The sequence below is a fragment of the Denticeps clupeoides genome, chromosome 3, assembly GCF_900700375.1.
Source record: "Denticeps clupeoides chromosome 3, fDenClu1.1, whole genome shotgun sequence".
Classification (NCBI taxonomy): domain Eukaryota; kingdom Metazoa; phylum Chordata; class Actinopteri; order Clupeiformes; family Denticipitidae; genus Denticeps; species Denticeps clupeoides.
Genome location: NC_041709.1, coordinates 30,029,868 through 30,055,814, shown reverse-complemented (window position 1 = coordinate 30,055,814; position 25,947 = coordinate 30,029,868). Strand labels below are relative to the sequence as shown.

The window sequence follows — 25,947 nt, the reverse complement described above, 5'->3', positions numbered from 1 at the left end:
AGTTCCTGCGACCTAGAGTCGATCCTCATTTTTCTGCTTAATCGGACTTTTTATCTAAGAGGTAGAGCCCAAAACAAATTAAAAGCCGCCACTGGACAACCAGATGAAAGAAGTCACTGGAAGAATGTGTCACACTCCACACACACACTTACACACACACACCCAATCTCCACCCCGTCTCCCCACCCTAAAATGCAGCACTTAGTCATCCGTCAAATTAAGGTGCCCATCAACGCAAGGCCTGCGGTGGGCCCATTATAAGGGAAATGGCAGTGAAAATTGAGCTTGAAATATATGCCCTTAACCGACCTAACATAACTCTTAAACACACACCCCGTCCTTCTCTCTGTTTTTTCCACAGATCACCCCCTCTGACTTCAAACCCACTCTGATTTGACAGATATTAGAGTCCCAGCAGTGGGTCATGCTGCGCTCAGAGGATCAGTGTAGGACGCACAGGAAAGAACATCTATACTAGCCTGCAGCCAGCAAAGATGATGGGTGACCTGATCAGTCCCAACTGGTCCTTTCTGGTTTAGAAGTGGACCTCAGAAGAGACTCTATTATTTTAAACACAAAGCACAAACCAGAAATTAAGACAAATAGTTCAATTAAAATTCTGAAAGACAAGGATGAGGTACATTTGTGTGCAATAACTTATGCTATTTTTTAAAGACTTATTCAGTTTAATGACACCTCAATGTCAACACCTTGGATTGACATTCGGAACACGGAGGAAAGGGCCTGTTTTATTCAGTTGAACAATGGAAGCCTGAGAGATCCCAGACACAAGAGTGTGCTCAAAGTGCTCTAGAACAAAAAAGGAGAATGTCCTACTGCGACCTGGAGTCCTGCTCTTAATCTCTGTCCTGGAGCAATGTGCTGTTTTATGTAACGTGCTCAGTAAAAACTGAAGTGTAGACTTCTGGTTATAGACCCACTGACGAATAGAATAAGAAAATTATGTAACAGACTTTGTCATCGACAAAACGGACACTAATTAAGAAAATAATCTTAATCCAGGGCTCTAGAATGTGACCAATTTGGTTGCACATGCGACCTAATTTCTCATGGATGCGACTAAAATGCAAGATAATAATCAAGTTCAAGACCTTAAAACGCTTGCATGTTTAATTTCGATTTTCTTTTTATTTCATTTATGAGCTCAGTGAAAAACTTTAAACACCAACACAACATCAGTAAGTTACCTTTCTTTTAGAATTGTGCTTCAAATAAAGAAATTCAAGTTAAAAATGTATCTAATCATTTACAAGTCAATATTACCTATATGGACAGCTATTGATGCCATCAAAAAATTGTGTAGATCGGTGCAGTATTTATAGAGGATATCACATAGATTTAGCAGGAATGGTCTCTTTTAAGAGGGGAAAGTTCAGGCAGACATTTTTTGGGGGGGGGTTTGCTGGTTCCAGGTTGAACAAATGAGTGCAGCACAGTTTTATCAGACATTTCTGGGAAATTTAGCCATAGGTGAATGGCATGAAACACGAAATGTCAGACAATGAACAGAAATCAACCGATTTTTTTTCAGCTGTCACTTCTCCCGGCAACTCTGGACTGCGTACGGTTTCCATTCTGCCCTTGCATCATCAAATGAGTGTTGTCTCTTGGTGAAATCGCTCTTTTTTTTTATTTATTCCGCCTGCATAAGGTGTTTACATTCTCAGGTTACGTAAGTTGTGAATCAAACCAAGCAAAGCAAATGCTGATGTCTAGTCTTGATGCCGGCAGAGTCACGGTTCTCGAGAACGTGTCAGCCTGGAGTTTCACACCTCGAGTTTCGCTGGTGGTCCAATATAAAAAGCCTTCCCACAGACGCGTCTCTCTCCCGCCAGATTATGTCCCTGCCGCTGCTCTATCCGCACCGGCAAGGCTCCGACCTTGAGCTCATGCCAGTCCTCCGAATTAGGAATGCAGCGCTTTGGATCCCTGCATTTATCTTAACCAGCGGCGCAGAAGAAGATTATGTACGTTGCATTTGAAGCTTTCTAGTCGTAAGCGCTGAAGCAATGCGGTGAAAGGTGTCGGTAATGAGATTGTTTTTAACGCGGGGAAAGGCGGTCTTGACCTTGCTGCCATTGTTATTATGCATGATGCCGCCTGAGCCCCGCGCGTCGCCCACCTTCCAACATCCCGGCGATGGCATGATGCCGTTTGAGCAATGAGGCACACATTTCCATAGACGACCCTGTCTAATGGCCGTTATGTGTCCGGTTGCTAAGTTACGGCCCACGGGTGGTGGCAATAAGTCTGCCATCGTGGCGGTGGTGGGATCTATTTGCTGGGTTCCTCGGGCCAGATGATGAAGTGTGGCATCACTGAGCTGCAGAGCTCCCTGACAGGCAAGAGGGCACACGTGGCGCCTGAAAGGAATTGCACGTCGGCCTCTCCGCGGATTACGCCGCTGGCGAGGGACTCCATCGCGGGAAACCGGTAAAGGTGACTCGTACTTGGAAAAAATATGTAGAGGGGGAGGACGCGGCGAGCCCCATGCTTATTCAAATCCCATTACCGCGACTGGCAATTTCAAGGTAAAGAGGAAGGGGACGAGTGGAGGGAAAAGCTGTTAACACTTCTCTTAAGGCCTTAATTATTTTTTTTCCAAGGATGCTTAATCTGCTTCTCCATGAGCAGGAGAATCCACTGAAAATGAAGGCTGAGAATAAACCAGGGTCCAATCTCACTTTTCATGGCCGTGGTTGACCTGTCTGTCTGTGCGCAACAGATTTAGCCCCTTCTTCAGACGCGGAGCTGGGGCACGTTGATATCGATGGCATCTTAGCATTGAAGCGCTTTAACTCCATTATGGACGTATTGACGTCACATGTAGTGGCCTGAAACTGTTGCCGTATTGACTGTTACTGTACACACCTGAGATGTTACACATACCTTGCTTCATGCAAGTGGGGCAGTGGTGGCCTTGTGGTGGCCTAGCAGTTAAGGAAGCGGCGCCGTAATCAGAAGGTTGCCGGTTCGAATCCAAATCTGCCAAGGTGCCACTGAGGTGCCACTGAGCAAAGCACCGTCCCCACACACTGCTCCCCGGGCGCCTGTCATGGCTGCCCACTGCTCACTCAGGGTGATGGGTTAAATGCAGAGGACACATTTCACTGTGCGCACCATGTGCTGTCCTGCTGTGTATCACAAGTGACAATCACTTTATGCGTTGTGGCATGTTGTGTTATGTTGTAAATATGCAAGCAGTCCACTATGTCCACTTTGTCCACAGTCCACTATGAAATGAATGAGCTGTAATGAACTCTGTGTTGGTCTTTTACCGCTCAGGGTGCGGACGTTCCCCAAAGACTCGGCGCTGCTTGGGAGGGACACGGTGCGAGCGCTCATGTACTACGCCCTGAAGGTCTGGAGCGACATCGCGCCGCTCAACTTCCACGAGGTGGCGGGCAGCGAGGCCGACATCCAGATCGACTTCACCAAGGCCGACCACAACGACGGCTACCCATTCGACGGGCCGGGCGGCACGGTTGCTCACGCCTTCTTCCCTGGGGAGCGGTTCACCGCCGGGGACACACATTTTGACGATGACGAGGCATGGACATTCCGGTCGCCAGGTGAGAGTGTGGGAGGGTCATAAGCGGATGAGGCTACGCCCTTGTTCTTATTTCCTCGTTTCAACATTGCAGGTCTTTTGATCATGATTCAGAAACCTGACCGTGGCACATAAACATGCTGCAACGCAAAAGAGTCAAAAAAAGAAGGCAGCGTTGTTTCAATTTTACCTGCTTAACAGATGCATGGAAATTGCTAATAATTTACACCATCTAAACTGAGCACAGTGAAAGGAGACAATGTTCCTCCACAACCATGGTGTAACGAGTAACAACTCACAACTACATACATGCTGATACATGACTATTCTCCATAAAAAGTATACCATTTGAGCCATGTGAACAGGCTGGACGGAAAAAGTGTGACAAAAGAATATCCACAGTACCAGAGACGTTGACTGCAGCAGAGCGGGCAGGATTTGGTCGTAACGTGGAGCATTTTTTAAAATGATTTACTTATCAGGGTTTTCACATGGGGGTATGGCCAGATGTGCACAATTTGCCAATGTAAACTGACTGATATGAGTAGCTGCAAGTGGATACCAAGAGCAACAATGTGGGGAAACGGTTTCAGCAAATAAAGATTCACTTAGTAATAATAAAAAGGTGCTTTTCTTAAGGATATGAGGATTTGCTTTAAGGTGACATACAGATGAATTGTGAAGCAAACGTGAAGTGATTTGACAGGATTGCGGTGATATTTAAGCAGAGTGGGGAGCAGGACTGAGACGAACAGCCTAGTATAGATTTGATTGGAGGACTGGGTGGAGCCAACAGCCTCATGAGCGAGAAGGAGAAATTCACTCCACTCCACTCCACTTACATGCTCTGAGCAGTAGGCAAACATTTGAATTGGCAACTGCTTATAAGAGAAAGTGAAGTGATTCTCATTGTGAGCCATAGCAAGCACATGTTGTAATGTATTAATTGAATAGGAGCAGTACTCATATATTAGGGCTGAGCTATTACACGATCTTGATTGATCATCGCGATAAAACTCGCCTCAGTCTCGGAAATCAGCATTTTTCATGATCACAAAAGAAACAGCACAAATTTGTCTGTTTTTGAGGCACTGGGATATGGAAGCGCACATGCAGCACCACGCATCGATGTTTGCTGTGTAAAGCACGTAAGCGAAAGCTAAAGAAATGGCTGAAAAGCCGTGGTTAAACTGTTTGTTATCTCTGATGTCTTCGGTTTCAGTCTGGAAATATCAGAAAAAATAGTGCTAAAAATCAATCAACAAATCAAACTGTTCGCCCGGCCCTATCATATATACAGAAATGCACAGATAGAATAGGTAATGCAACATAATACTAACAATTGATATGCATTATCTATTAATGCATATCTACTTTTAATTGTCATTAATGATAAAGCAGCAACATTAAAAAAAAAGCCTGTGGGATGTATTACAGAGGTGCCAGTATACAGCTTGATATGAATGCCCGGGTATTGCCCAAAGAGACTCTGGATGAGTGTAAAAGCACCGCGAGGACGTAGGAGATGTTCATTTAAACTCCCGCCTCGGATGTGCCGCCGTAATGTCCCTGTTGCGGAATCGGCGTTATCGTCCTCCTCCTCGTTTTTCCACAGACCTGCAGCGAGGCGCGCTGGAGCCCCACTACCCAGCTGCCATGCTTTATGAGTGCGCGTGTGTTATCACCTCAGTTGGGCCTTTAACTGTGTCAGCATGTATTTAAAGCAGGTGAAGCAGGTTCCGTGCTCAGGAAAGTCGTGTTGTTTCGCAGTAGCTACATTTTTAGAATACTTCCGTAGCAGAGTTGTTTTCCGTGCTCCTCGGAGAACACGAGTTTGTTTACAAGTGTGTGAGTGACTTTGGTTTACTTAGTGGGTGTGTGAGTGGCTCTTGGAGACTTGTTGGTGTGTTTATTGCATTTGGGGCTGGCAGTTGGTGTGTTTTGTGTGTGTGTGTGTTGATCACAATGGTGTGTTTAGTCAGTACCTGTAAGTTGTATGTTTAGTGTGTACAGAGTGTGAGTATCTTTTTGTAGTGGTAGTCGATGGTTTGTATGTGAGTTTTTGCGGTGTGTTTGTGTATTAGCCACTGTTACTGGCTGATTAGTGGTGTGTTTGTGAAATTGATGGTGCTGTGGCTTGGCTTTGAGTGTTTGTAATGTGTTGTCTTTGCTTGTGTGTGTGGGAGACAGAGTTGCTAGTTATGTGTTTGTCCTGTGAGACACTCAGAATCAGATGAGCAGATGCTGGATTTAGCTGTGAGTGGGCCTGTAACCCATCTCTGGCAGATGCTAGACGTGGGGTCTGCGTGACTCACACTCGACCCAACTGTGAACAACAAAGGTCTCTCACAACCACACACACACACTCTGTCTAGAGCCCATTATTAGTGGGGTCTTGCCCGTTTGACCAGAGAATGAATTGCTTTGTTCAGTGGAGGTCGGTGACCTTGACATGATGGTCTGGGTCTAAAGTATAGAGTGAGTGAGACAAAGGTCTTGGTGGGGTCATCATTACATTATTTTTGGGCGAAACAGGTTTGAAGTGCTATCCCACTACCTTCCAATCTTTCGTTCTTTTACTTCCCTCTTCTTCCCTCCTTTAAACCTCTGGGCCATATGCTTCTGGACAGCAGCTCACTGAGCTCCAATTAAAGCTCCCTTCAGGCCTGGCGGGTTACCAGATGTTTACACTGTGCTTTGGCAGGTGTGTGTGTGTGTGTGTGTGTGTGTGTGTGTGTGTGTGTGTGTGATGGAATGAGCTCTCTTTGAAAGTCAGGAGATGCTGTCCTCCTGATGGAGGCCGCGGGCTTGTTTATGAATGTGCCCGGGTCGTTCACGCTCTCGGTATCTGCCAGTGTGCCTGTCATCAGGTACCCCACATTTTAGGCCAAGTGTGCGTGCGGAATATCAAGAGCTGCCCAATCAAGAGCGACTCTTCGACAAGGACACAAACCAAAAACCGCCACCTGTACTGTCCTGTTTTTTACTGAAGCTAGCATGCTAACCAGCTAGCCAACATTATTACAATTCTCAGAGCAAGCACTCAAAGGCAGTATAGCATGTTGTCTCTTTATTATGTTGATAAACCTTTTTTTAACCAGAGTAAGATGTATACTAGGTGGGATCTGTGCATTTCCCCCTTTTCTTTCAATAGGGGTGAAAATCACAGTTTTCCTGGTAATGTGGAATGTTCACTTTGTGAGATTATTTAACATTAATACAAGTTGCCCAAGCCTGTCTATGGTCCTGCTGTGGCTAGAAATGGTGATAGGTGTAAAGAGTGCTTTCGTCATTCGACTTCACCGTTCAGAGAGCGGCAGCTCAGACGGTCGGATCTGGAATTTGTCCCCTAATGACGTCTTAGGGGGAAAGGTTACCTCCTCTTTCTCATGCTTACCGATCCTCATGGCTTTAAAACATGTGAAGCATTGCAGTTGCTCAATGATTGGATGTAACAAATTAGTTTTTTTACTTCTGTCACTTTTTAGTTCCGTCACCATTAATTTTTTTTCTGGAAAAATGCCGACACGACTTTTTTGCACAGTTTGCGCCAAACAGGAAGTGTTGATGATGTCATTTCCACAAATACCCACTCATTTCTATAGGCTGCTCTCCTCCTCATCCTGCCCCCATCCTGCCCCTCTCCTCCTAGTTAGCTACAGACCCCGAAATGACACATCCTGAATTTCAGAAATAGACTTCAGATACAGTATTAGCGGAACACTAAGATCTATATAAAAGCAAAAATATATAAATATTTAGTCTAAAACCAGACCAATCATGGTCTGAGGAAGTGACCCTATATAAATTGTAGTGTTCCCCCCTGTTCCACTGTTCGGGAGCCATGGTGCTGATGTGGTCGGAGCATGAGGTCTCTCAGCTGACCTCAGCCAACCTTCATCCACAGACAGCTGCCCACCACAATCTCCTGCCACGGCATAAATCACTGAGTTTATTCTATCCACTCGTTTCCAGGAGTGTGTGGCGAGTCGGGACTCCTTCTCCTTCTCCCGACTCGCCCGCTCTCCTCCGTCCAGCCATTCTGCAGCCAAGCCAATTAACTCTTTTTCCTGGATGAAGTCATCACCGCTCCCGCTTTGCTATTCAGGTCGTGCAGTGAGTGCCAATAAAAATATCACAGGGTTTCTGTAGTTATTTTCATTTTGTTCTGTGCTAGGATGTTGTTTGTAGAATGCTTAATAATCAGAGTGGACTGATGCGTCTCAGCTTCCGCCGGAATGTTAATGGGAAAGGAACACGCTGGCTCTTCCCAGGCTGGATTTGAAATTGTGCTTCAGAAGTAAGAAAGCATTGCGGGCCCCGGCTCTGGTAGATAAAGGCGTCTCTTCCCGTATTAAATTCAGTTCTATATGACTTCTCAGCACCTGAATTGTTTCTCGAACTGAATTGTTTGTAAGGTCACCCAGAGGAAGAGGCGACTCTGGGGCCTAATCTCCATGAGAAGGGCGACCGTTATCGGACCGAGGGGAGCCTGAGTAATTGCATTTCCCCTCTTCCTCCATTTACCTCCCTTTTTTTGCCAAACCCGAAAACTTTCACCTCCTTTGAGGACCATCTGCTAATGTTCATAATTACATCTAAACGCAACCCTGGGACGGTGAGGGTAACAGATTTCCTAGAGCTGCAGAGCTGCCCAGGGCTGCTTAACAGGCGGCTGTGGCGTCCAATGGGAGCACTCGTGCATGCCGGGGTGGGCGGGTTTGCCGTGTTGTTTTGACAGTGGGGTAATTGTTTTTATTAATTATCTCTGGGGCGCTGGGCGGCTAATGCAGACCGATTATTGTGGCCAAAACAAAAGGCTCATTAGGCAGGTGTGCTTTTGATGACTTTGGCAATTTGGCAAATGGGAGTGTGTGTGCACGCACGTTTGTGTCTGAGTGAATATGTACGGTCAGACACAAATAGACATCTACTTTAGAATAAGTGTGTCCACACATAAGGGCCTGGCAGTAAGAAGGATTGTGAGTTTGTGTGTGTGTGTGTGTTTGTGTAGTGAAAAAGGACTGGGATCAAAATAAATGCTTATAATCCGTATGCCTACATAGTTTGTTTCTCAACACAAACACACACTTTTAATAGACGTGTGAGACACATCTAGAAACACATTAGCACCTTCTGTGAGAAATCTGTCTATATGCGGCCCAGTGATGGCTCAATACAGAGATGGGTCACAGATTACTGGGAAATGAATGTGTGGGGTCATTTGATTGGCCGAGAATGAAATCTCAACACCTTCCTCAACACGTGTCTGCTGGTGACTCCAGACAGATAATGCAGCAGACTGCCTGTCTGACGGTGGTGAGGATGGCAGTGTCTCCCGTAAGATCTGTGACCTTAAGCTACATCCGTCTGAGTCGTTTCTGGCAGGTTGGAGGCTGATAAATCTGGGAGTTCCATCTTACTGCCGTATCACACATGCACAGACACACAATAGCACACCATTAACAAGCGTTGTTGAACCCTGCAGAGCTGTACAAAATAGTCTGATGTTTGTGGGTGCAAGTGTTTGAAAACAGATTGAGGGTGGGTGTGTGTTCTGCATACTGTACTGTCTGTGTGTTTTTGTGCATGCTGTTTTTGTAAGTGTCGTGTGGTGTACTGTATTTATTTTTTTTACATACATAGTTATACCAGTTCAACACAAAGTGAAATGCTTCCTGAACCGCTCTGTTTTGACTGTGCAAAGTTAAAGTAATAGTTATAGAAATAATAGGATAAAGTGTAAAAATAAAATAAAAAGAATAAGGCTATTAAAAGTAAAAAGTAAGCAAGCTAAAACACAAGCAAATATATTTATGTTCAGTGCCAGTCACAGATTGTGTGTGTGTGTGTGTGTGTGTATGTGTGTTGTTAATACTTTATTGTGAGTGTGTGTGTACCGTATTTTGTGAATATGCGTGAGTTGTGTAATATTTGTCACACTCTCTCCGTCACGTGCTGAGTCTCAAAATCCCCGCCACCTGCCTGTCTGCTGTCGTTGTTGTTCTGGTCTCTTACCCTCGTGCTCCAGTCGTGCTCCCTGACTGACAGCTGCGTCTAAGCCTGCCTTATCCAGCCCCAAGATGCCATCAGGTGTGAAATCATCTCAGGCTGGAAGAAAACATGGAGCCAGCACTCTTCAGCGAACCCCGCTGCCGCCATGTGTTCACTGTGCGGTTAAAGAGGGCGGGGCCTGGTCGCTCTGGCCGGGACTAGTAAGCTGGTCTCCAATGGCAATAAATTATAGTGTTCAAAAATGCCAGCAAAGCATTCACTCAACCAGATGTGCATACAGATGTGTGTACATAGATATTGTGTTATAACTATTCAATAATTATGTTATAAATATGTAATTACCGCTGTACAACAAACTAGCCAATGACCAAAAACAAATATTTTGTATTTTTTTACTTTTGTTTTTGGTTTTAATGAGTGAGCTTCTTCCTGAATTCTTTAATTTCACTCTGTGTCCCTGTCACCTGTCCCCCTCAGACTCTCACGGGATGGACCTGTTTGCAGTGGCGGTGCACGAGTTTGGCCACGCCATCGGCCTGGCCCACACCTCAGCCATGGAGTCGGTGATGCGGCCGTACTACCACGGCCCGGTGGGCGACCCACTCAAATACGACTTGCCCTACGAGGATAAGGTCCGCGTCTGGCAGCTGTACGGTGAGTGCACTGTTGACCCCTCTATCTTCGCGCCATCGCCAGGGCGCGGGTTACAGCAACACTCCGTAACACTTCATGTCACCTGGAATCATTTTTTCTGCAGCCGCAGCTGGCCACGGGGGTCAAGAGCCGAACGTTTTCGATGTCAAAGAATTATTTCCAGCAGCAACTGCTGCAGCGAAATCTTCGCCTGCTTCACCGCCACTGGTCCGCGGTAAATTAAATGAGAGGAGAAAAGTGTTTCCAGGCGTCGTCTGTTTTCTTTTGCGTTGGCCGTGCGGCGAATGTTCTTTTTATACATCCATTCATTTTCTCCATTTCTCTCTCCTGTCATTATATTTATTTTTTTTCTGGCCCACCCCCCTCCATCTTATTTCGTCCCTGCGTGGATGGGGTGATTGACAGGAGGTCAGATGGGGTCACCACGTTCCATGGAGAGTTTAGGCAAGCGAGCGATCGAACAGAGAGGAACAGATAGAATAAAAGAGAGAATAATAAACCTGGCACACAGGAGAAACTCTCCATCGTTCTCTCTCTCTCAGCAGAGTGTGTTTCCTATAATTACCCATGAGTCCAGACAGGACAGGCGGCGCAGGCGGAGCCACGGCTCTTCAGGTCGCAGCGCAGCAGTGGAATTGACTTGTTTATGTTGGGGGGATTATTGATTTAATTCTGCTGCAGGGACCGGGATGGGGGGGTTAATTTGTCTGTGCCAATGAGCTCGGCATTTGTTATCATGCAGGATCATGCCACACACACACACACTCATAAAGGGCGAAGGACAGGAGATAGAGGAGAATGGAGGTGAAGGCAGTGAATGATCAGGGTGACAGAAAAACCACACCAGACCTGTTCACACTCAAACACACACAGGGGATTTTCCCTCGTTAATTTAAGGTCACTGGTTCTTAGTGCATACAGTGGCACAGATATACTAAAGTTCTGGAATGTTGTGCAGTTTGGGATGTTGTTCTGGGATGTTGAGCATATAGGAAGAAAAAAATGCAGTGGTTGCCTAGCAGGTAGAGAAGGAGACCCATAACTCGGAAGGTTCCCGAACCCCGAACTACCAAGGTGCCACTGAGTAAAGCACCGTCCCCACACACCGCTCCCCGGGCGCCTGTCATGGCTGCCCACTGCTCACTAAGTGTTGAAAGCAGAGGACACATTTCATTGTGTTACCGTTCTGATCTGGACTGCACTGTGTAAAATATGCACAGATGTGCGCATTGTTGGATCTGTGCTTATTAAATACTGTTTTTCTGGGGTTCGTAACTCAGTGTGTGTGGGGGTGGTAGTAGCCTACAGTACAGGCCAAAAGTTTGGACACACCTTCTCATTCAATGTGTTTTCTTTATTTTCATGACCATTTACATTGGTAAATTCTCACTGAAGGCATCAACATGTGGAGTTATGTACTTAACAAAAGAAGGTGAAATATCTGAAACCATGTTTTATATTCTAGTTTCTTCAAAATAGCCGCCCTTTGCTCTGATTACTACTTTGCACACTCTTGGCATTCTCTCGATGAGCTTCAAGAGGTAGTACGTAATACACTCGCCTATGAACCAGAAGACACAGGTTCAAACCCCACTTACTACAACTGTGTCCCTGAGCAAGACAGGGACCCTGATTGTTTCCAGGGGGACTGTCCCTGTAACTACTGATTGTAAGTGGCTCTGGATAAGGGTGTCTGATAAATGCTTTAAATCTGTGTGTGTTGTGTGCGTATATGTGTGTGTCTGTTTGTACGTAGTTATTCTGAGGACGCTCCTCTCCAGGCCTGTGTATTTTCAGTATTTTCCATTATGGCCTGACATGCGCACTAACTTTTGATGCTCAGTGTAATTGTTTTGTGTGATGTGTCTGTGTGGCACTTAGCTCATGCAGCAGAACATCTTTGTTTTACAGGGGTTAGAGATTCTGTGTCGCACACCGCCCGCCCCGATGGCCCGGACCGCACCGCCGATCCACCTGTCCTCCTCGACCTTCCAGAGAACCGATCCACCGTTCCGTGAGTATCAGTGCACACACGCACACAAACACACACTCTAATACAGTTTCCAAACACGTAAGAGATCAGCCCGACTTTGTCATCAGTCATTTTCTGGCCAGATCTGACCTCTCCTGATCAGATCAGATTATAGGTTTGGCTCCTCTCTCAACACAGAAGTGACAAGGAAACTGACAGGGTAGCGGGATAAGATTTTTGCACACAATGTGATCGATTGTCCACCACCCGTTGAATGTTCCAAGAATGACCACTCATGTGCCAGACACCTAATTTACATGGATTCAGGTGGACCACAGTCCACATTTATACAGATCCGTTGTCTCTAATAAAGTGGCCGGTGAGGGTCTGGCACGTGGCAAGAGTGGATTTCAGCTCATTAGTACATTTTATCTCGTATGCAGTGTACAGCCTTTGCGTCTCATCGCGCCGCACCGACACACACACACTCATTCTCATACACATGCAGCAACAGTGGAGCGACCAAGGGTCAGTAATACTGTCCGCAGAGAGAGTGGACGTAATAAGCAGTGAATGAAGAGCTTTGTTAATAAGGCGTGAGGCCCATCCTCCGGCACACAGAAGCAGTTCTGTGGCAGTAATTTGCTCAGCCATTAGCAGGCCGGTGGCGTCAGGCTGCTAAAGCAGCCAGGGGCGGGCGATGCATGCAGAGAGAGAGAGAGCTCGCCCCTGCAAGCAGATGATAACGTCTCCCCTGACGTTTGGCCAGTTTTAATTTAGACAAATACATCTAAACAGCACATGAAATACAGTTCGTCTACATAGTTCAGCACCGGCTCTTCTTCTGAGACACGCGGACTGTCCTGATGGGTGTGGTGTCCTCCAGGCTGATACGTACAGAGTACGTATCCAAACCATCGGTCTTTATTTGGAAACACTTTCTACGATGCCCATTGGCACAAAGCACCCAATATGTATGCAATACAGTCCTTAAAGCCCCAAGCAAGGAAACTGAAGGTGACAGTGGCAAGGACAAGTCTTCAGAAGGGAGCCCATACTCCTCTGTTGTCAGGAATGGTTGATAGTGAGTTCTTTATGTCAAGTAATGAAACTCCCCAGGAACTGGCTGGACAGTATGATTACTGAGAAGTAGAGTTTTAATACTCGGATCTTTTTTAAGACTCACTCAATAAACTGATCCGGGTGTGTGAGTCACTTGAGTCAGTATCGCCAAACCGACAGCTGTGAGTCAACTGAAGTGTTTGGATCCTCTTTTAAAAGAAAGTAAAATGCCTTGTGATGAGAATGAACTACTTTTCAGATGTGGCTAACCTGGCGGATTCACTGACTCTGGTTAGGAGCGGTAACGCGCTCTCTGAGCGATTCAGATTCGCCTACGGGGCTATTTTTGGCTCTTACTGACTCTAGGAGAATTTCACTGCACAAGAAGTTTTTAATATTACCACTCATTTTTAAATGTGGTGGTGCAACGAAACTGTAAGTTATGCAAGTTCTATGGTAGTAATTGATGTTTTAATATATTTATGTGATGAAGTTTAAATGTAAATAGGTCTGTTGTTCGGGCCCAGTGATGTGACACGCTGGTGACACACCGGCTGTGGATCCCATAATGCAGCGAGCACTTTGCTGACAAACTGAGTGCCCTATGCACTGAGTTCGCATGGCGCTTTGGTGACTTTGATGCACAAAAATATACATTTTTTCCCAATAATTTGCCATTGACGTAAGAACTGCTACTTTACAGATTCAGCTGGGGTTTAAAGATCACATTCGGCAAGGCACTTGGATCTGTATGTGATGATCTCAGTTTTGATGCCCCTGCTGTTAGTCTAGCGCTCGTAGCACGTGCAAAGAAAGCCGAACTTTTAAAAAGCTGAACTTGTTGGGTTGAGGCGGATTCTGTCGGGCTCAGGTTGGGCTCGGGCCAAATTCTGGAATGTCTTTGGTCTCCAAAAACATTTTAAAGGTCCCATGACATCAATTTATTTTTGCTTTTATTTAGGTCTTTGTGGTCCCCTATCTGGACACAACTAAAAAAATACATTTGTGCAAATTTTTACATCCAAACACCGAAATCATGACAGTCAGTGGAGTTTTTTTAGGGGAGGGGTGGGCAAAGCATGAGAAAGGGGAGGTAACCTTTCTCCTTATGATGACATTAAAATTCCATATTTGATGTCACCTATCGCCATTTCTAGCTACTGCAGGACCATAGACAGGCTAGGGGAACTCATATTAATGTTAAATAATCTCACAAAGTGACATTTTCATTTCATGGGACCTTTAAACAGACTAAAATAAATATTGAGGTGTGGGAACCATATTGGCATTTGTGACATTTTGGATGAAATATACAAAAACCAAATGTTAATGTTGGTTGTCACCCCTTTATATGTGTCACGGGAATGAGGCGAGACAGGAGAGAGCTTATGTAGGCAGAAAAGAAAACCCAGTTGTGCAGCAGCACAGGAGGCAGGTGAATCTCCATTGACTTAATCTGCGAACGTGAGACAGCGTCAGCCGCAACGTCCACAGATGTTGCCGTTCCCGAGAAAAACAAGACAAGGGACAGGAAAGCAGGTAAGCAGGGTAGAGGATATGAGGCAAAAGGAACAGTCTTACTCAGTCGGGAAGAGCCGAGCCACAAACAACGACTGAGCAAACACTGGCGGCCCTCTTGCCATTTCATAGTAGTCCGCGTTGCTCCCGGTCATGTGAGCAGAGTCATGTGACTATATGAGACCAATTGACTGAATTTATTAGCCATCAAATTTAAAATGGTGCCCAATTTTAATATCCTGCCAGAAAGCCATATAAACACAGTGTGCTGATGATCATTATATGAACATGACATGCCTAATGCTCACATGTGTTATATATGTGAGAAGATGTGATATTGGGCTGTATCCTTTCTCGACGGCCATGTGAAATGACAATTATAGCACAGTTCTTGGAAACAGATTATCACCTTCACACTCGGGATCCAGAACTTCATTAACACAATAAACAAGGAAGAATTAACCACCCCTTGCTCTTCTGATGTCCGCCTCGTTCTCTCCTCTTTCTTTCATTCTTTTCTCCTTCCCCTTATTCATCTGTTTATTATTCCCCTCACTATCCCTCCCATCTCTGTTTTTCTCTTTCGTTCCCATTGTCGCCCTTCCTCACCATGATCTCTTTCCCTCTCAGGCCTGCCCGTGATGCCCCTGACAGATGCACCAGTCACTTTGATGCTGTGGCCCAGATCCGTGGAGAGGCCTTCTTTTTCAAAGGTACCCGACTAGAACGATAGGGGAGAGGAGAGCGAGTCGGAAGGGAGGGGGTGGTAAGGGGTGCCTGGGGGGTGTTGAATTAGTCTTTCTGTCCCCCACCAACTGTTCCCAGCAGACAGCTGAAGGTCTGACGGCCCGAGGACAGTCAGCCTTGAGTTTTAGGTGCTGCAGGACCCTGAGTTCTCCTTCTTTCGTGAAGCAAATGAGTCTTGATGAGCGAAGTGTCATTTATTCACGGGAGATGAAGTGTGGTTTTACATATTCATATGGGAGCAGGGGCAGGGTGGAAATGTGGAAAGGACGAGAGGATCAAACACATTTAGACTACACACTCATATACTACCATTCCCACACACACACACATTTAAAATATGTATTTACACCTCAATTGAAACATATCCATGCAATATAAATTCATATACATTCACTGTGTACACATTTGCAAATTGCATTTGTTTTATGCATAGGCCAGTGAACAGCATTTACAGTGCTATTATTTCACTTTGGTAACTGACATGGCATGAAGCTCATGATCTACAACGCCTCTGGCCAGAAATCCACGGGAAGTCACACTGTTACTGAAAGACTTGCTCGGAGAGCCGATTGTGTGCTGGAGCTTCGGCTGTGGGTGTTGATGGGCTGAAAGTTTTCCCTGCTGTACCCACCTTGTCCCCTTGGATGAAGGTGTTAACAATCATGACAGGCAGTGCTTCTCCCTTCTGTCCAGACTTTCCAGCCTCCTGCCAGACCACCTCAGAGGGATTGAATTCATGGATTATTATTTTTCTTCCTTCGGCTGCTCCTATTAGGCGTTGCTACAGTGGATCAGCTAGGCTGATGTTCGCACAAAGTTTAATTCTGAATGCCCTTCCTGACGCAAACTTCAACATTTATCCTGGCTTGGGACTGTTACCAAGAAACACACTGTCTCATGCGTCCCCAGTGGCTGGGTTGACTCGTCTATTCATTGCATTTGAATAAAATAAATGTGTAAAGAATTATATCACAAAGGAGATACAGCTATACCAAAACAAATACATTTTGCTCTGGTCTTTATTGCACTTAAAACAAGACTGATATTGGAGATGTGATCACATTATATGATTTATTTGGGCAATTAATTCAACTGGAAGTGAATATTAATGCGTCCACCACAGGATGTTGGGTAGGGTTTTACAAGGAGGGAGGCATAATTGTGTAAAGGACCTTTGAATCACTTTTTTGAGGATTTTGGCTTGATTTCAGATCATTTCAAAATTTATTCTCCCCGTTTTTTTTGTTGCGGGCTTCTGCCAGGTTCTCCAGTTTCCTCATATCATCCAGACGCATTCACGCTAGGTGAACTGGCAACTCGAAATTGTCTGTAGATGTGCATGAATGGTGTGTGCCTTGCACCCAAAGACCTGAAAGGTTCCTGAAAGTGAGTGGGTCAGTTTGCACTGCAATATGTTGGAATGCTGGTTCGCGACAGTTATATATACCATTAGTCATTCTGCAAAGTTTAATATAAGCATGACATAGCCCATCAGAAAGGTGCAGATTTTGAGTCATCATGTGAAGACAGTCAATAAAAGTCTAGGTGCATGTCTTCCTGGTTCTGGAAGTGTGAAAAGTGCTTTTAGTAGGCATGAATTATTATTTTGAAAAGAATTTGAGCACCTGCAGGAATGAGCTGGTGTGCAAAGTAATTGGCAATGTTGAAAAAACATCTAGATTCTGGATCATTGGTAGACCTCAATCAGACTGGCCAGGAGGCTGATCCAACTAATGTTCTTAAAACAAGTCAAAATGAGGCTCAGTAGTATTAATGGAAGCATTATGGATAACAAACTGAACAATAAATCAGCTAATAAATTCTTAAATCTAGCTTACCCGATAATTGTGTTAATTGTGTATGTTGACTTGGAAAACTGGTAAAAATGCAAATTTAGCATACTGTTAAGAACCAGAAATAAAGAACAAGCACAGAAACACAAACAGGGGTTTTGATGAACAGACAAGGATCTTATCAAAAAATTCACAAGGAACATGAGAGAATTTTCATTAAAATAGGCCTGACATGACCTGGCATCTGTATTTTTTTTATTTCCCCTGGAATACAAGCAAATGCTTCCATTTCAAGCAAGAATGATTGACACCATTATTGCAGATGCATGCAGTAGTATAATGACTCCATGAAGCCATGTGTCAAACTCTATTGAGCCGAATGCCAATGAAGATTATCAACAGCTTAAAGGTTTGTGGAAAAGCTAGTAAAACTCGTTATTAGATGGGAGGTACTGGCACCAGCACCCACAACTGTCTGCTACTATTCCATGTTGGGGTTTTCGGTCTTGCTCTGCACTTGAAACGTCTGCTCATTAACGGAACTGCTCATTAATGAGTGCGTGTGAGATTTAAATGACTTTTATCAATATTTTATTCTGTATTTCGCAGTGGTAGTAATGGTTGTGAAAAGCCACCTTGTACTTTGCATGCATTTTCCTGAAGTGTTAAGGGGAATGGAGTGTGCACACAGTCACCACCCGCCCTCTCTTAGGGAAGTACTTCTGGCGTTTGACCCGTGAGAAGCACCTGGTGTCGCTGCGTCCAGCGCAGATCCATCGCTTCTGGCGAGGGCTGCCTGCCAACCTGGACAGTGTGGACGCTGTCTACGAGAGACCCAGCGACCACAAGATCGTCTTCTTCAAAGGTACCGCCCCTGATGACTAAAAACATCCTGTTCACAGTGATAAAATATGCTGTAAATAATAGGAATTTCTGGACATGTGTAAAATGTAAAACAAAATATAAATGTATCTGTATATGATTTTATTTTATGTCAGAACTAGTAATAAACTATTTTGGCATGATTGACAGTTAAATTGAAATGAAGTTATTTAGGAAGTATTTTTGTGAGGTGCAATTTTTGAATTTTTAAAGCTTTTTTTTTCTTTTTTGAGAGTAGATTGAGGCCATGCATTAAAAGCAGTTGAGAGTCCTTCAAGTCGAACTCTGTATAACTCAAAAAATCCATTTAAATATGTTAGGTATCACTGCAAGGACATGAATGCAGATTCTGGTTTAAATATTCACTTCTCTTGCCCTAGAAACCTGTTTTTTTCTCGACCGATATCAACTCTCATTTCTAAAGCACTGAAGTTCCACGTATCACTTCATTTATCAGCTCGGCCCATTTTTTTTGTACGTTGCACGTTCTGCAGGAGTAAAGTACTGGGTTTTTAAGGACAACAATGTGGAGGAGGGCTACCCGCGGCCCATCAGCGATTTCGGCCTGCCCTTGGAGGGTGTGGACGCCGTGTTCGTGTGGCTACACAACGAGAAGACCTACTTCTTTAAAGACAGCCGCTACTGGCGCTACGACGACCACCTGCGGCGCATGGACCTGGGCTACCCCAAGGACAGCACACTGTGGAAGGGGGTTCCGGTGCACCTGGACGATGCCATGCGGTGGTCCGACAGTGAGTGCTTCTATATTCTCTACATTTACATTTACATTTATGGCATTTGGCAGACGCCATTATCCAGAGCAACTTACAACATGCTTTCAAGTTACCATCGATGAAGTGATCAATTTCGGTTCACTAGGACCCCAACTATGAATACAATCTTTTTATTCACTCTGTTGTAGATTCTGTACACAAGTTTGACAATAAGAAAGTTACAAGTTTATCTAAATATTCTTTAAAGAGGAAGGTCTTGAGCTGCCGTTTGAAAATACTAAGTGAGTGAGCTGTTCTGACCTCGAGGGGAAGTTCATTCCACCACCGAGGGGCCAAGATGGAGAAGAGTCTAGATGAATGGAGATTGAGGGACCAGGCGAGCAGTACTGGAGGCTCGGAGTATATGAGGTGCAGTGTGAGGTGTAATAAGGGCTGTGAGGTAGGATGGTGCTGCTCCATGTTTGGCTTTGTAGGCCAGCATCAGTATTTTGAATCTGATGCGTGCAGCTACTGGGAGCCAGTGGAGGGAGCGTAGCAGAGGGGTGGTGTGGGAGAATTTGGGAAGGTTGAAGATCAGTCGTGCTGCTGCGTTTTGTATGAGTTGTGAAGGTCGGATGGTTCATAGACGTAGACCAGCTAGAAGAGAGTTACAGTAGTCCAGTCGTGAGATTACTAAGGACTGATCCAGTATCTGGGTGGCCTGTGTTGACAGATAAGGACGGATTCATCTGATATTGTAGAGAAGGAATCTACATGAGTGGGAAAGATTGCTGATGTGAGTCGAGAAGGAGAGTTGGTTGTCTATTGTTACTCCAAGGTTGCGGACTGTTGTAGAAGGAGAGAGTTGTGAATTGTCCAGGTAAATAGCAAGATCCTGATGTGGTGAAGAATCTGCTGGAATGAATATTAGTTCAGTTTTGGTGGGATTGAGTTGGAGGTGATGGGCTGCCATCTAAGACAAGATGGAAGCCCATCTACACACACACACACACAGTTATTAATACAAAATTTATGTACCCTGTATTTTCCTGTACCATACGATATATTCAATACATATTATCACCACAATATGAACATCACAAATGAAAATAAGTCCAGCAAGTATTATTCAAACATGATATTAAGATTTAAAACACCTGCCTTCAACTCATGTAGGTACCATGCAGGAATAACCTTGGACTGTCTGTCTGAGCTACACGTCTGTGGATTTTCTTTTGATGTCAGCATGTGACCATTAGGCCCTTGACATACACTTTATCCCATTGCATTCATTTTTAATTATCTGCAAATGTGGGTATGCATACATGGGTGTTAGATCCGTGAGGAATATGTGTATTTACTGCAGAAAAACAGATGTTAACATATGACAGAACAACATATAAACCCAAGGCTAACAGAGCCAGCGTGACGCCCAGGTTCCCCTCGGTGCGCATGGGTTCTAATCGCCCACGGCTGCCACTCGTTTGGTATGGGTGATTAGAACCCTTCATATGTCAGAATGTGTGCAGCATAGGGTGTGTTTGTGGTTGTACTCCATAGTACTCCTCCTATGCTATTTTCCGGCCACCGTTTTCTGGCCTCCGTTGTCCCTCTTTGTTTATTAGAATATCACCACCATTTAAAATGTGTTTGCGTGTCTTCCTCACCCCGTGGCATTACAGCTACTTACCATATTACTGTTCTTATTTCATTACTGGTTTACTTTACTTTGGAACACAGTCGTATTACATTTTGACTCCCGGCTGGCGATAAAAGCGGTTTTTACAGAAGAGAAGCGATACGCGCACACTGCAGACACTGCCTGTGTGTGTGGAGCTTTGCAGCAGGCTCACCGGGACCGCCACAAATCTGCTAATAAGATTCCTGATTGGTCGCGGCGCTTTGTCATGAATGAATGACAGGTTGTAGTGTCGGCTTGGCACACGCTGAGGCGCTTGCGTCGAAGGATCCCCGTATAGGTGGCTTGCGAGGCGTCAGACTGGATGTAGGGTGTGAGACTTATGCTTTATAAGTCGACCGCGTTGGATGAGCTCCTTCGAACCCACAAGGGACAGACAGAATTCACAGCGCACACTGACAGAGATAACACACCACGAGGACACACACACGTGCAGAGTGTTCCGTCGGGGAGGGGCGGCGTGTTTGGAGGCAGCCGTTAAGCGGGAGCTGTCTTAGCGGCATGTGGAGTGTGAGTGTTGGGCTCTTAAGAAGCACCACCGGCGAGACGAAGCACACTCTGCCACACACACTTTTACACACACGCATCTTCCTGGGACCTTGTAAGTGTTCCTATTTTGTTGCAGTATACACTCGCTTATCCTGTTCTCTTCTTCCTACACACACACACAAACACACAGTCATGTTCCTGTTTCTAAACGATACTGTTTTTTTCATGCTGACAGCACCTCCCCAGGCATTGCAAATGTCTGTCCAAATTTTCTTCTGTCACTCACTCCATCTTTCCTTTTTGACACACACACACACACACACACACACACTCAACTGTTTGCAGAGTCTCATTCCTGCTTGTCACAGATTCCATTACTCTAGTGTGTGTGTGTGTGTGTGTAAGCGGTTTAGCCCTCTGTCAGGTGTGGTCCTTTGAGGCCCATCCAGATCCGAGGTCCTGCTCGCAGCTGTTTGAAGTCTGGTGTGTGTGTGTGTGTGTGTGAGCAGGACAGGTGCTGGAGTGATAGTACCCACAGACCGAGCCCCACGGGGTGCAGACAGGCACGCAGACGCGTGGAGGGAAACGGCAGCGAGAGATGAGGAGCGTAAAACACACAGATACCAGCATCCATCTCTGCTGGGGGTGGGGATGGGCAGGATGAAACCAATCAGGTCTGAGCGGGAACAGGGAGAGAAGGCGCCGCGGATCGAGAGGTCGATACGAACGTGCTTAATGCAGAGACAGCGAGGATTCACTACAGAGAGCAGGGCCACCGCGTTTTACCGTGTTTCACACTAACCGCCTCCTTCTCTCACTCTGCCAGGCGCCTCCTACTTCTTCAAGGGGAAGGAGTACTGGCGGGTGGCGGGCAGCGACATGGAGGTGGAGGCCGGTTACCCGCGGCCCATCAGCAAGGACTGGCTGGTGTGCACCGAGATGCAGTCGGACTCCCCGGCCACCGAGCCCAACCGCACCGAGAACACGCTGCACGGGCAGCACCACACCGACCACGCCGAGAACGGCTTCGAGGTCTGCTCCTGCACGTCCGACTCCGCCCCCCCGGGCGGCTCCAGACTCTCGCTGTCCCCGCTCTGGCCCCTGGCCCCCCTCTGGACGCTGTGGGCGACGCTCGAGAGGACCCCTGGCCCGCTCTGATGGAGGGGCGCTGGTGAGGCGATTCTCTCTGGCCAGGGCCCGGCTGGGGGCTTTTGGACCTGAGGCTGGGCCCGTATGTGGGCCGGCTGGGTGGGTCTGGGCTTGGGCCTGGAAGTGGCCCTGTTTACCAATGTGGGGGGAGTTGTGAGGACAGGACTAACGCGATTCCCTCTGTGGAGACCCCCGACACACGCAGTGGATCTGCTCTGCTCGTTTTTTTTCCTTTCTTTGTTTTTGTGAGGCTAAACTGGAATTTCTGTTTAACATTATATTATTATTATTATTATTATTATTATTCAAAAGTTGTATGTTCATAAGTTCATCATAACTGTACAATATTGTTTTATCTTGAAAATGTCGATAATAATAATAATAATAATAATGATGGCAGCAAAAAAATTGTAGGGGCTCTATGTATTTTTGCAGTACGGAGACGAGAGGCATGATGTTGCTTCCTGGGTCAAGTGACCTCTTGTCGTTCTGATCACTTTAAGTGCTTTAAGAATCCTTCAACACACCTTTCCGTTCCTCCATTCCTTTCTGCCGCAGCTGTGTGTAACATTTACATTTCTCCTCTCCCCCCCCCCCATGTAATGGCACACTTTTTGCTATGCCATGTTCCTGAGAATATGCATGGTCTGGGGTTTTTAAAAGCCTCGGTCACCATTTTATTGGCATCTTCTCCTGCCTTTTTAAGCCTTTTCCCTCGCTCACAGTGCTCTTATCAAGGGCAAAGTACATATCTTCTGAGTTTGGTACGGAATTTGTTCACGTACATCACTACACATTTGTTATAACTGCTAAGAAATATTTACATATATACAGAAATATATATATATACACACACAGATATATTTAAGCTTATAGGTTTTATGGCAGTTGCAAATTGTAAATTCAGAACTGTCTTTTCTATGGTGAGATATTTTTGTTTAAAAAAAAGTCAATAAAAAATAAACCATGTCTGGAGTTTTTTTTACCTGGACCGTGAGTTGTGGAAGTTGTACTGACCGGGCCTGACTAGAAGGTATGTGAAGGTATCCTCTGAAGGTAGTAGCCTAGTGGGTAACACACTCGCCTATGAACCAGAAGACCCGGGTTCGAATCCCACTTACTACCATTGTGTCCCTGAGCAAGACACTTAACCCTAAATTGCTCCGGGGGGACTGTCCCTGTAACTACTGATTGTAAGTCGCTCTGGATAAGGGCGTCTGATAAATGCTGTAAATGTAAATGTAAATGTAGGTATACCGTGGTACCAAGCCATCAGCAGCAGATCCTTTACGTCCTGTAAGTAACATTTAGATTTACAGCATTTATCAGACGCCCTTATCCAGAGCGACTTACAATCAGTAGTTACAGGGACAGTCCCCCCCTGGAGCAACTTAGGGTTAAGTGTCTTGCTCAGGGACACAATGGCAGTAAGTGGGATTCGAACCCGGGTCTTCTGGTTCATAGGCGAGTGTGTTACCCACTAGGCTACTACCACCCTATATGGAGTAACATGGTCCTACTTGTTTATTACAGCTTATCCCACTGAGATCCAAGTTAACATTTCAAGCTCGCTGTTGTGGATGAGCTGAGGTTTCTGCAAGTAGAAACTGAATATAAGTGAAATTTATTTTAATCTGATTTGCACAAACTGAACCTACAGAGCTGTCATAAAACATGGAAATGGGCTTTGTTGGGAATCTCAAGGATCCGGTCTGTGAGGCCCAATAAACTGAAATTGAATATTGAGAACCGAAACTGAATTGGGAGAAGTGAATTTTTAGGGATGTAAAAAATGCAGCTTCAATTTCATTGGAATTCAAATGAATAATTTCAGTTTGAACCATTCAAATTCATTTTGTGCAATTACAATTCAAATATATTTAATAGCTGTGTTCCTCAAATCACGCATTAACCTTTTTTTAGTCCTCCAGTGCCTACATGGATCACTGTTTCCATTAAGGGTTGTACTTGGTCAGCTACAATGTTGAAGTGGAATGGATGCAGGGTCCGAGGTTTCTCAGCAAAACTGAGAAGCAATACACTGCCTCCATCACTTGACTTGACTTCTTCCCACATTGCCTCCTAGTGGCCAGATAAGTGGCACGTGTCATTCATCATTCCAGACTTCCTTCAACCAGGTTTGCAGATGTCCATCACAAGCCATCACCCTGTTGCTCAAATTCTTACACTTGCCTGTTATTCTCCATTTCTAACTCAAGAGCAAGGACAGAATGTTCTGAGTAATACAGCCTGGTGCCATTGTTACGGGATAATCAGTGTTATTCACGTCACCTGTCGGTGGTTATGCTTGATGAGTGTCTATTATTAGTAATTATTTCTGTTATTATCATCAGAACCTGCTATATTTTTCAAATGCCGAACTGCATTTACACAGCAGTTGTGGTGTGTAGGGTGGCAGCAGCCTAGTGGCTAAAGTCACAGGTTTAAACCTCGCTTACTACCATCGCGTCCCTGAGCAAGACACTTAACCCTGAGTGTCTCCAGGGGGACTGTCCTGGTCACTACTGATTGTAAGATGCTGTGGATAAGGGCGTCTGTGGATAAATGCCAGGTTAACACATGTCAATCTTGTGAAAGAGACATTTGGGATCAGGTGAGGTCCCTGCATAAACATGTTTGAGGCCTATGTCATCAATTTGTGGCACTTTAATGCCATGGTATGGTGCACAGATTTATTCCCACATATGAATTTGACTTGAAAATTGTGAATCGTGGTCTGTTCTTCCTGGTTATACCGTCATGAGGCAGCTTGGAATTGTGCTGCCTTAAAGGTGAAAACTCTGAATTGGCCTGACGGTGTAAACGCAGACTTTTGCAGCAGTGTATACCTGAATGGTGGCCTTGATTCTCACATAACGGCGCCATTTTTGTGTGTTGGGGGGGGGATTCGGTATCTAGAGCACTATCTTATCTATAAGGTGTTAAGTGAAGGGGCTGAAGATCCGGCTGAGAGGACTGAGACCCCTCTTGCTTCCCAATGGTGCTGGGCCATTTTCTGGCATGACAAGGTCAGGAATCGTGTTCATCCTGCTGTTAGCCCCTTGTTTCTCGTGTTCAGCCAAGTGGGGTGGAGAGGAGGACGAGAGGAACGCAGTCAATTTTCTGTCTCGCACGACATTCCAGGAATAGAGAAAACATTTTGTTTTTCACAGTTGATAAAAAAAGCAATTTACACATGCACATGGTCACCGTGGAAACGAGCCAGAGGACGGTTCGCCTCACTCGGCAGCCATGTGGACGATGTGTGGGCAGCCGTCCGACAGACAACCGAAAGGAACAGGACTTCTAGTATACCATCAGTTTGAAGAAGAGATTTGAGTCTGAATTTATTTATAAATGTATGAAGACTCCTATGTCTTGAAGGTGAATGGCTCAAATGTCAGTGTATTGCTGAATTCTTTTTTTTTCATCACAAAGAAGTTCTGGTGCATACGCTCGTACCCTGCCTGCTTGTCCAGGTGCCTCTTAGCCTCCCCATGAACCTGGAGCAGGACAAGAAAATGGATGGACGGCTGTATCGTGTAGCATATGTCATAAAAGAGGGACCCGCCTTCAAAAGAACTGCTCCAAATAACGTTGTCTGCCGTGTGAACTTACAGCCAGATGTTTTAGCCCAGGGAATTGTGGGTAAGGCAGGTGTGCAAGCATTTCTGTAGGGCTCA

General features: G+C 45.4%; 1 protein-coding gene across 2 annotated transcripts in view; it reads left to right on the top strand.

The window, feature by feature from the left end:
- The window catches only part of mmp17a (matrix metallopeptidase 17a), a 62,929-nt gene extending 39,674 nt beyond the window's left edge, over positions 1–23,255 (top strand). For both annotated transcript variants that reach the window (XM_028974655.1, XM_028974656.1), the window contains exons 5-11: positions 3,307–3,593; positions 10,064–10,240; positions 12,152–12,254; positions 15,423–15,505; positions 18,045–18,197; positions 18,709–18,966; positions 21,942–23,255. In XM_028974655.1, coding sequence (XP_028830488.1) covers positions 3,307–3,593; positions 10,064–10,240; positions 12,152–12,254; positions 15,423–15,505; positions 18,045–18,197; positions 18,709–18,966; positions 21,942–22,273 — 1,393 coding nt within the window. In that variant the 3' untranslated portion in view covers positions 22,274–23,255. The remainder of the gene's footprint in view (positions 1–3,306; positions 3,594–10,063; positions 10,241–12,151; positions 12,255–15,422; positions 15,506–18,044; positions 18,198–18,708; positions 18,967–21,941) is intronic.
- Positions 23,256–25,947: the final 2,692 nt, after the last annotated feature.